Source organism: Pseudopipra pipra, chromosome 3 (genome assembly GCF_036250125.1).
Source record: "Pseudopipra pipra isolate bDixPip1 chromosome 3, bDixPip1.hap1, whole genome shotgun sequence".
Lineage (NCBI taxonomy): Eukaryota > Metazoa > Chordata > Aves > Passeriformes > Pipridae > Pseudopipra > Pseudopipra pipra.
Genome location: NC_087551.1, coordinates 101,042,437 through 101,054,737, shown reverse-complemented (window position 1 = coordinate 101,054,737; position 12,301 = coordinate 101,042,437). Strand labels below are relative to the sequence as shown.

The 12,301-nt window shown below is 35.9% G+C and overlaps 1 protein-coding gene across 2 annotated transcripts in view; it reads right to left on the bottom strand.

Moving 5' to 3' along the window:
* The window catches only part of ASAP2 (ArfGAP with SH3 domain, ankyrin repeat and PH domain 2), an 84,792-nt gene that overhangs the window by 8,365 nt on the left and 64,126 nt on the right, over positions 1-12,301 (bottom strand). The window contains exons 16-25 of one of the 2 annotated variants that reach the window (XM_064650494.1): positions 11,706-11,800; positions 9,798-9,987; positions 9,286-9,371; positions 8,975-9,090; positions 8,447-8,514; positions 7,813-7,926; positions 5,491-5,746; positions 2,854-3,015; positions 1,816-1,984; positions 369-436 (exon numbers count right to left, since the gene is read on the bottom strand). In XM_064650494.1, coding sequence (XP_064506564.1) covers positions 369-436; positions 1,816-1,984; positions 2,854-3,015; positions 5,491-5,746; positions 7,813-7,926; positions 8,447-8,514; positions 8,975-9,090; positions 9,286-9,371; positions 9,798-9,987; positions 11,706-11,800 — 1,324 coding nt within the window. The remainder of the gene's footprint in view (positions 1-368; positions 437-1,815; positions 1,985-2,853; positions 3,016-5,490; positions 5,747-7,812; positions 7,927-8,446; positions 8,515-8,974; positions 9,091-9,285; positions 9,372-9,797; positions 9,988-11,705; positions 11,801-12,301) is intronic. The other variant, XM_064650493.1, reaches the window with a different exon arrangement.

Below are 12,301 nucleotides of genomic sequence, written 5' to 3'. Positions count from 1 at the left end.
TGTCCTTGGAGACACACAAAAGCTCTCTGGGCATGGTCCTGAGTGATCCACCCTTGCTGTCCTGCTTGAGGAGAGGGGTTAGACCAGATGACCTGCAGAGGTCCCTCCCAGTCTCAACCATTCTGTGATTCTGCTTATTACATGGCCCCATTATTTACATTAACTGGCCCATAACTCTGTTCATGAAGAACTTGTGTATCAAGAACTTGTGTAGGCATCAGGGCCTACATCAAGAAGAATGTTGGTACTGATTGTAGTTAAACGTGCAAGGTAAATTAGAAAAACAAACACCACAAACCCACACTCTCCCTTAGATTGTTATAATGATAGCTTAATTACAATAGAACTAATTTCTAAACCACAATTACCAGGTTGTTGTAGAGACCCAGGTCCTCTGGTCTGCCCTTTGTTAGTTAAGCCAGATGACTTCTCAGTCCTGTGCAGAAAGTGAGAAATTGATCCATTTCAGAAACAAACAAGAACTTGAAATGCAACAATACGAAGTTCTTTCCAAATTATAAAAGTCTTGGCACGCCTTCAGTATATTCTGGTGACAGCTATTTTGCTTTTAAAAATACTACTTTTCTTCTGTATTTTTGATTACGTCAATTGAAGTTGCACTTAATTTTAAAAAGGGAGAAGAATAATATAGGTGCAATTAATGCAATTTGTGGCTTTTCCCAAGTTCAGAAGTTGCTTTCACTGTTTTTTTCAATTTGTTTTTGGTTAAAATTATGTATCCATATTAGCCTGTGCATTACAGCAAGCCTCAACAAGTTGTGTCTTCCTTCTACTTAGTATGGTATATGCAATAAAAGGGCTAGAAAAGGAACTTAAAGGCCCAAGATTGCTTACGTCTTTCAGTCCCATTTTGTGAATGAAACATCGTTTCTTCCACACTTTTCTCAAAGATCCTATTTTCTAGACTTCTCATTACCTTATTGATGTCCCCTGGTTTCCGCCTCACTATTCTGTATCTTTCTTTTGCTGTAATGCCCCAAACTGAACACAGCAGTCCCACTGAGGCACCTACTGAAGTTGAGTCAATTGGGAGGATTAATTCCTATAGTTTTCAGGCTATAGTGAAACAATACCATTTCTCTTTAACTCTTCCACAACAGCACAAGCTGTCTGACTTGCTTTTATTTATGATTCTCTATGTCCTTATAGATCCTTCTTCTAAGGACTTTTCTTACCCATACTCTGCTGCTCTCCATGCTTCGTTTCTGTAGTTGATTGTTCTTAATTACTAAGTGTTGCTTACTGAATGACACCTCTCTTCTCCCTTGACTACCACTCCAGTTTGTCAAGGATGCTTTGGATATGATCCTGTTTTCCAGTACACTTCTCCTTCCTAACTTAGTTTTTTGCAAATTTAAAAATTACTTTTTCTGTTCCAGGTCTCTACTTCTCTACTTTCACTCTACAAGTGAAAAGATTGAAAGCAACAGAACTTACATAAAGCATGTGAGCAAAAAATGGCACAATCAGACATTAGATCCCATTATCTCTTTTTTATTAGATGAGAATTAGGAATCGATTATTCTTTGTGGCTTGTTATTTCCATCACAGCTAAGCATTCTGGAGATATTCTGCAAGTCATACAATCTTAAATCACTAGGCTGTCTTGTTTTTACCACAGAAATCCTTGTCATCTGCTTCCTTAGGGTCTGCCTTTATTCATTCCCATACTCTAGAACACATGACTGGCAGAAGTATGCATGCTTTATAGATGACTTGTATGCTATATATCATAAAATTGAGAAGTTGCTAACAATGATGAAGCATATTAAAGACTAAAAGGACATCAGTTACCCAGGAATAGGCTTTCTTTGAGAGATTCTACTCGGAGGTTGTGGGGGCAATGGTGGTGGGGTTGGCTTAGTTTGTGGAGGAGCTGGTTGCTGCTTTGATTGCTGGTTCAGAGCTTCTATAATGCTGGCTGTCTTTGCCACTGGAGGTGGTGGCGCTGGAGAAAGTACATCTAGAGAGGAAAGTTCAACAACAAAATGGAATTAAACTTCTATTTACCATTTTGTTTCTCGGGTTCTCATCATAGGTTCTCCCTGTTCCAGGACTTACCCCCATTTAAGAAAAACGCTTTACAACATGCAATCAGTACCTTTAACAGAATGCAATCCTTCCATTGGAAGGAGGACCTCTTTGGAAAGAGGTTTACCATTTTTTTTCACCTAATCAAAGTCAGAGAGCTCACAAGAACTTAAATTCAATCACCATTAAAGTACAAGCAAAGAAAATTCTTACCAAAGTCAGTCATATTCTTAAAAACAGCAGATCAGAATATATTTAAAGTGCTAATATTATTTGCTCAGTCAAGGCTTCACTTTGTGTTTTATGAAAAAGTAACTGAATGAATAATATCAGAGAAATTTTATTTAGGGGAACATCTTTTCTTAAAATCCTGTTAACAACTAACTTCACATTAGGTTTAGCAATTAATTAAAATTTCTATTGAAACCACCACAACAGCAGCTGGCAATGCATTAAAACAACTTTTTGCACTCCAACGGTCTGCAAGAATCAAGCACAACGTGGAGACATAGCCCCAGGTCTACATGTAACACTCACCTTTACAACTAGTGAGAAATGCAGCATTGAAACTATAAAGTGATGAGTTCTTTAGATCTAGTAATAGATGGTATTTCCTGCTAACCCTGCACTACACCATACAGTCCTCACTGGAACATCAGAGAAGACAGTTTGTTACTGGATGGGAATGACAGGCCAAAGCTACAGTCACCAAAAGAGGAAGTATGAGTTGTGGAAATGGAAAAATAAGCCAACTATGATTAGATACAGCAGAAGGGAAAACAGGGGAAAGTGGAAACATACTTGTAGATGTTACACGCAATGGCGGCACAGGGGGATGAATAGCTGGTGGATCAGATGAAGACCTCTGCCTGCTTATACTTTCCACTCCTAAAGAATTTGTCTTCCACATTGCATTAGATGAAGAAATTGTCTGAATACCACTGCCAAGAACTGAAGGCTGAACTAAAAAGAGAGGAAAATACTGTATTATTATTATTGCTTACCCTAAGCACAAAGTGTTAATATTCACACCCGTGCTTTTAGAAATGGTGCAGCCAGACCACTATAATCAGCAATAGGAACCACTGCATCCTGCTGGAAAGCCAGAGCAGAAATCAGTCTGGTGTAAAAATTACTCAGCAAGACTTCAACCAGAAACTTCTAATATTTTACCTAAGTGAAATTTGTCTCCAGTCATTATTTTAGAATATGTCAACACTTCAAAAAAGCAGAGGTTTCTCAACAAGAAGACACAAGGCAAGTCTTACTACCTTCTTTAATCCCTGACTGATACCTGTAATTTTCTCAGGTACTGCAAGAAAAGGACCTCACGCCCGCACGAGCATTAGTACATGTTGCTCACTCAAAGCAAAACATCAGTTTTGACTTGGAAACAATGTAAAACTGTAATTCTGAATTTCACCCAAGCAAGAAGCTACAGTAACTAGTTGTGAAACAGTTACAAAGTATGACTTCTTCAGGGCCTTCTTAATGACTCCATTCTTAGGCTGAAGAGCTGCCTTTTTTTCATAAAAACACGCTACAGGTTTTCTTCATAAGGCCAATATTTTGCACACAAAGGCCAATATTTTGCACATATTATGCCACTTCTCCCTACTCTGCACATGAGCATCATATTAAGAAAAGATGAAACAGAGTAAGGTATGAATAAATATTAGGTTGCAGGGAAAAGCATAAAAGGCTCAGAAGACTTGGAGAACTGCCTAAAGCTATGAGGATAAAGGAGTAATAATACACCGTAAGTATAATATCAACAACATCACCAATCAACAACAAGCTAAGATTGATGATACTAGTATAGCTTTTAACTAAGAATATAAATTAATAGGCTAATACATTGCTAGAGTAAAGAATATGAGTTAATAATCTAAGGCAGGCAGCATGACTTCCTGGCATGAGTTGTATTATAGCGGTGCCAAGAAGTCTGGGGTTGGGAATGAAATTAAAACGACACTCTTTGAAAAGTGCCATTTAATCAAGGGCAAACAGTGGGTAAAATAGTATGGTTGGCCATGATTAAAACAATATCAAAAGGTAAAAGTCTTTTTAACTATCCAATTGTATTACTAATTCAGAGGTAGACTCTAACAGTTAAACAAAGTGTTCGTTTAACAGCTCCTTCTGTTAATTTTCCTGTTTGGTGGGGGAAACATTACTTTCCATCAAATAAAAAAATGTTATTGAGATATTAAGTTTAGAGTTCATGTGAAAGTGCTAGAGGAAAGGAATCCCACCTTGGTTAAGTTTTATATGCTACTAAACTTCCCCCAGTCTCATGCTATCCTTTTAAAGTAACCCATGCTGTTCTGTTGTTCTCTGTTTTTCTACTCCCAAAATAATATATTTTAACCCAACTTCTATGCTGAAGCCATTCCTGTGAGAGCAGTAACTGACTTTTCATACTACACAGATGATCAATCTGCCATCTTAAACACAATCACTGGTGTATGGAGACTTGCATTCTGACTTCTGCACAGTGCTCCCAAAGGCAGAAGCCCATGTGTGCCTGGAACATTCCCTGATCACATCTCCTCTTATGGATTCTGATTTACAGCATCACAGAAAACCATGTGTTTAATGGTAATTTTTCTTTAATTGAACTTTACATAAATTTAGCATCCATGAAACCTGGTGGATTAATAAAGGTATTAAAACAATGGAACACCAAGCATGACCTGTACAAAGAGGACCAATAGACATTTCTCTATGCTTCTTTACTATGGTCAAACAGATTACATACAAAGATAAGAATGAAATTCACAGCATTAGCATTAATGGTAGATTTTGCAAGCACACAACCCTTTTGAATCAGGACAAGACATGTACATTTTACATTGTTCTAATGATCTGAGTGTCACCAGTAATTGGTAGTTAAATTTTCAGCCATCCAGTTAGGGTTGTCTCCACATCATGACACTTATACTTTTATTTCAACAACCTTAAAGCATATATTAGGAGAAGACTTTGCAATGTTATAATCTCATGTTCTGTATACATTCTTCATTCTTCGAGGTCTTAAGCAAATTTTCACAGCAGACAAATGCTATTGAAATTGTATCTTTAAACTGAACTCTGACAACAACATCTTCAAGTATGAAAAAATGAAATATAACAAAAAAAATTGTTGAACTAAATTAATTGCAGGCCTCCTTTTAACAAATGATTTAGCTCTAGTGAGATTATTTAGGTATTGGTTTCTCAAACACTGTTGTGCACTTTCTCATAGGTACACTAAAAATCACTCAGAACAGGTTGAGCAAATTCACTTCAAGTATATAAAATGAAGTCATCGGTAAACTGTTCCAATACTTACCTGTGCAAAACAACTGTAAAAGAAAGCCTAAAAATAGAAACTTTTTAAAAAAAAGTTATGATCCCATTCCTCTACTATACAATGGTATTTTCCGCTGTTAGTACCTTTGCCAATATTCCTTGGAGGTAGAGGAGGTGCACTACTTGTAACAGGTACTGCAGGCTGAACGGGAGGTGGACTGCCACTAAGTATTGCTCCATATGTTTCATTCTGTAATATACTTGGCATAAACCCTCTTTGCTTATCCTTAGCAATATTCGCTGCATCTCTTGCCAAGGACGCTACATTAGGCTGAAGTTGGTTTGACCCAAGTTGGTAGAAGCTTACAGGCCTGTCCTCTCTCCGATTGGGACTGGGTTGCTTAAACACAATAACAAAAGAATTCATAATTACCACATTAGTAGTACTCACTTTATTTATTAGTTGATAGAAAGTTATTAGTTTCTATAAAGAAAAAATGCCTTCTAAAATACATTTTCGTTGCTTTTAATACGTAATCTAAAACCTACATTCTGTCCTCTTCAAGACAAAGTAACTGTGCACATAAACAGAAAAAGATTAAATGTGAACTGCATTTCAAAACAATTAACATATTCTCATTTCTCCTCTAGTATACTCCTGTAGGATAATATTGTATCCTTATATGCACAGGACTATACTTCTATAGATAATCAAATCGGATGAAGTAAAGATTCTCTGCATCAAAATGCCTGGCAATATTTTCAAAACTAAATAAACAACTGAAGATCATAAGCTTCATCTGAAATTCAGCAGTGCTAAATCCCAAATAGATGATTATGATCTCAAAACCCAGACTCAGCTGCATCCAGGTATTATACCTGTAGCTCAGCCTAGAGCAAATTAGGAGCAAAAAGTTCTCACGAACTCTTTTTAGCTCACTAGTATTGCTGGACAAGTTCAGGAGATTACTTCAATTGGCAGCTTGGATGGATCATTGCTCATCCCATGTACATTATTAAATGAGATCTAATTAGTTGTCTTTGAGATTTACAGCAATCATCTGCACTTAGCATTATTCTTCCTGTTTCAAGAGCAAGCATAGTAATTATTGCTATCAAATCATAATTAAAATAACTGGAGTTACAAATTCATGTAGCTACTACAGGAATGGGCTGTAACAATCCACAGCCCAGAGAACATAAATGTGCTTTCAGAAATAGTACTAGATAAACACATCGCTAACATGCCGTCTGTATGAAATTAAAATAACCATTTATAGTAATAGCATTTAGGCAGAATAGATTTACACCAAGAGTATCACTAACAAGCAATCAATTTTCCTCTGAATATATTCAATGCTTACTCTGGGTTGATCATGTAGGGCCTTTAGACATGCTACAGCACAGCATTATAGTTCTAAGATTTATCAGAATGCTGTATGACAGCCAGACACATTAATCCCTACCCTTACTTTGGCTTAGCAGCCTCACTCACTGGCTGACACTCTCCATTCCCTGACCTCTCCATTGTCCTGTCCTTGTTTAAGCCCACACTTCTGCTTTCTAAACCACTAGAAAATTCTGGTTTTGCGTTGTTGATTCAGCTTTTCACTGGTTCACCAAACTGAAGCAGTTCAATACAGGGACAAACGTGTGTCAGAATGGAGGCAAAACTGAGGTAGGACCAGGCAGTCAGGTTGTGCAACAGCAGCAGAAACCAGTTGAATTGTCTTAACCTTCTTTTAGGTTAAACTTTCTTTTACATTAAATACTCTGCACTAAAACAACTCAAATTTCAGACAGGATCTTTTCTGGCAAAGATTACTAAATCTATTCAATTGCTTTACCAGCAAGACAAGCCCAACAGCTTGACAGTTATAAACAAAACTCTAATGTGATCCTAAGCAACAGCAGTATTCACCCATGCATTCAATGTAGTCACAGACTACGGTCTGTGATTAATGGCCCTTAATCTCCTTTCAGAAGTCCCTGCAGTATAAACCTATTAATAATGGGCAGCGAAGTAGGATCTTCATTACTTTAGCCTCACTGCTGAGTAGCAGATACCTTCCTATATCAGATGGAGCTCAGTAATTCAAAAAGAGGACACTCAACTGCAGAAGGCAACTGGCAACAATGAAGGAAGTGAAGGAAAAGAATAGGTCAAATATACAAATTTAGAGCATGCCAGAAAGGGATTTCTAATTGTAAATTACTAAACAATTTTACAGCTGGAAAAAAATTGAATCTCTAAAAGTTTCAAGCTGCTTTATCAAAAAGGTCATCATCAGTGCTGTTATTATCTGAATGGTGATACAATATATAGGAATACATAAATACTGTGATAGACATATAAAACGTCATGCAGAAGTAAAAAGCACCATAGTAAAAAGCAACGTTACTGAAATAATTATGAGCATCATACTTACACATATACCGGTTCAGAAAAATAATGCTGATACAAACCTGCAGCTTTTCATCCACATCGTCATCACTTTCATCCAGATCTTCATGGAGTAACCGCCACTCGTATTCTACATGAACATGAGAATTAAATCTTCCAGACAGTGCTTGAGTAAGCTAAGGAAAAACGAGATGACTGTTGACACCTATGTTGTGTGCAGTACTTCTTTTTAAACAGCATATTTAAAAACAAACAAAGCCCACATATAGAAGGAATCTTGATTTCAGTAATGTGGAAAGTTACTGCACTCAGGTAAATTTAAAGAATTAAGCTGTGGTACCAAATACAACACAAATAAATACAGCCTGTCCAGATCCCCCTGCAGAGCCTTCTTACCCTCCAGTAGATCAACACCGGTGTCATCTGAAAACTTACTGAGGCAATCTTACTTGTGGATCTCTGACTAATAGCTCAAACAGAATCGTCCCCTGGCCCCAAGAATTTTAGCATTTCTGATGCATTTAAAGAGAAATATAGTTTTCTTCTTAAAAGCCTATAACTATTTCTAAGGATATAACTATTTCTAGCATACCATTACTACGTCTGGAATATATTAACTGATTATTCAATTGTAAACTGTTAAATGTTCAGACATGATTTTGCTTATAAATGCAAACATGGAAAGACAATACTCACCAACTCTTCACAGTGAGTATGTTTTAAACGTTTAGCTATATCTAGTGGCGTCTCTCCTGCTTCATTTGCTATATCACAGCAAGAAAAGAAATATATGATGAGCAGTGTCACTATTAACATGTCCATTACTAAAGACAAACCTGCAGATACATAGTGAAGGACTAGATCAACACTCTAAAACTCATCTCTTTCCTTCATATGTAGGTTCAAACCATATCAACCCTCTGACCATGACAAGGAGTAGTAATTCAACCTGCCATATATATATATGAATGATAGCCATGAAATGGCAGTATATCTCTAGACACAAAAGACAGCAATTCAAAATCTAAATCTGTTTAAAAATAAGTGTAATGTATAAGTGAATTTTAAACTTGAAATAAACAGTGAATATTGATTCTTATAATGAAGATTATGTTTATAGATTGATGATAAACAATTGAGGAGAAAATGCACTTATTCTGACTTCACTGTTTCTTATCTGAAGCAGCGACAAATAGGAAATCGAAGTACACATTACCCTTTTACCTATTTCAATAGAAGCCTTCCCTCTCAGCAGCAGTTTGAGGCACTCAACGTTGTCTGTTAGACAGCAGTAATGCAGGGCTGTGCTACCTTTACAGGTTTGCTTATCTAGATTGCCACTGTTGGAGAACAAGAAAGAAGAAGAAAGCTGATTAAACTTAAGTTTCCTACCCTATATTATTAAATTGCTCTCATTCGAAGATTTTTAAAGAATAAAATTACGTTTGCAAATACAGTTTTAGTGTTTGTATTCATTTAGTATTTGTACTACTTGATATAAAAGCAATGTCAATATATAGTTTCCATACACTAACCTGTTCTGCACTAAAAAGTCAACTATATGGAGTGATGTTCGATCGACTGACCTAACAGCAAGGTGCAGTGCTGTTTCATCTTGCTCCTAAGAATAAAACAAAAAAGCACATTTATTTCTTTTGATCTACAGAGAAGCAGAAATTCTACTGACATAAATTAGATCAACTAAAATGTGTAATTTCAAAATATGCAGACATGCTACCACTAAAAACACCTCTGAAGACTTATTGTATCCCTTCTGTTCCTTTAAAGCAAACAAACAAATGGGTTGAAAACTAACAGATTATTGAATGATTTTATGTTTAGCATTTTAATACATTTAAAATACAAGAGTATTTGGAACCAATCTTAGCTTAAACTATTTAGTATCTTCTTTTGTTATTGCTAAAGTAAATCATGAAAAGGACAAGCATTTAGAACAGTGTTTCAAATGTTATTTTCAAATAATTTTTAATTAATGAATGCATATTGCATTTAAAACAATTTGACTAATAAAATTTACAACACTTACATGGCCATTGGCCAGTGGTATTTTTTCTGTGAGATCCACGCCGTCAGCATATACTTGAACTAAGCCAAGAATGTCTCTTGATTTGACTGCTTCACAAAGAGCATGCAATTTAGCTGCATTGTCAGCGTGCTTTTTCCTTGCATATTTTCTCTCAATATATTTGGCAGTAATATAATCTTTCCTTGCATTCCTGAAATTGAATATGAATTACTTCTATAACTTTCATCAGAAGATACACATTAGCATTTCCATAAATACATGCAAGTCATTTGAAATAAGATCTGGGAAAGACTAGTTCTCATTCATTATGATAATTTTCTTTTTAAATATGCATGTAACCATGCAGTCTCATATATCAAGTATGAAATACAGTTATAGAAGATGAATCAAATATCCAATACAAAGACAGACCACGAATTTTCCCCTCCAAACTCTGTTGTGTAGTTGAGGTCAAGACTACCCAGCTCTATGTACAGAAGATACATCAGAGCTTCACAACACTGGTTTTATGTTGTCTTGCAGGTTTATGTTTACCTGACTTGTACTGCTGTACACATGCTGGAAAGAGATGGAAGGCATGGGATAAAAAAAAAAAAAAAAAAAAAAAAAATCTTTCTTATACCTCTGTACAGACTATCCAGGCCTTGAATTTGAATTTGCAGTACTGAAAGTACATCCTTTAAAGCAAGTTTTCACCGCAACCATAAAAGGGAGGATGTAGTGGAGCTCTTAGTTACATTTCTAAAAAAGGTGAAAACTTAGCACACCTGAATCCATAAGAGTTATCACTTTTGCTGTTGATACCCAATAACACATATCTACTCCTCTTCCCATCACAGCTGGACAGGAGTTTGCATGCCTCCCAAAGGCATAACTCCTTACCAGCTCTTGGAATGTACACAATATTACAAAGAAGACATTTAACAAAGTTATACCTTATCACCAAGATACTATGCAATAGGCAGAAAGAAAAGAACCTAACAAATAATAACAAATTGAATCAATGGACAGCTCTAGTTCATAAAGCATTTGATAGTATTCCTTTGTAGTTTTTAAAAAGTGTGTCTTCAGATTCTCATTTCAATAAAAAAGCCCCAAATTTTATACGTAGAGGTATCAAACTAAATGATTTTTAAATATAAATTTTAGAAGTGTTCTTATTATATTGCTTTACTATTCAGTAAAATTATTAGTAATTTTATTTATTAATATTAATAATCTGCACTATTATTGATAGCGGTAGTCAAAAATTATTTAAACTGCACTGTTTAACAGTGGTTTTGTCAGAATGCTTAAAAGTCCACATAATGTAAAAACAGCTTCATCCAAAGCCAATTCTTCTGCATTTGTTTCTGCATTGTTTACTAGCTCTTTTATGATGGAGTAGTATCCAGCCAAGCAGGTAGCTGTCCTTGCTGTATCTCTGCTATGGCTGTTCAGTGTTTTCGAGGAATTCAGTTAAATGTTCTGTCTTTATTCCACACAGTTACAGACTTCAGTCCTAGGTGTGGCTCCTAAACACTACGTATTCAGTATCTTAAATGTGCAACTTATTACAATTTCTATTTTGTGTTTAAATAGGATAAAATTAACTGCTTTGTTTTTTTTTAATCCCTATTCTTGTGTGTCTTTAAAGTTCCCAACAAGTCATGGTTAATTTGCTTCTGTCCCACAAACCATGATTCAGAGAGTTGGTAAAATAACCCTTACTATTAGGGAAGGTACAGTCAGACAAAACTCAATAAAACAGACAAGCATCAGAAAAAAGGTTTCCTGCTCGGCTATAAGACAATAAATAAGACATTACACATCTTCCATGGCCTGCCAGTCCAAACCATAATGGCACAACCTCTTAGCAATATTAAATTAAATGGTTGCCTTTCTCAGAAGTAGTGGCTCTTTACTTACATATCACTGCTTGGGTTAGGTTTGACCGTCTCATCAGCTGGCAGACAGAACTCCATAATCTCATTAAACCCAGCATTACCAATATTCTTTGCAAGCTGTAAAAAAAAAATAAATCCACAGCTCACTTAATAAATATGTTCAGCTACTGACCACACACATATTAGCCACATCAAGGGGAGGACAAGGGAAAACAAGAGTTGGGATCTCTTATTTCTGATTCCTTGTTCTGTTACTATGTCAGTGATAATGAACAGACTAGGTACCTTCTTGGATGTTAATTTTCAGCTGGGATTTAGTACCTGAATCAGTAACTGCAGAATAATCCATGAAGACACCAGTTCATATGATAAAGGCAAATACTTTGTGCTGGGTAAGAACACACATATGAACTATCACACAGAGCAGCTGATAAGTGGTAACTTCTTTGTGTAGCAAAGCTGAATACATTTTCTTTCTTTGGGGATTAAAGTTCTCTTCTAAAAATAATGCTAAATAATTAATGGGATAAGTATTTGCAAGTCCTTCAATTTTTAATCTTAGGCACATTTATATGTCAAACAGCTGTGTTCTTATAAAGAGCAACCAAGGGTAAAAAG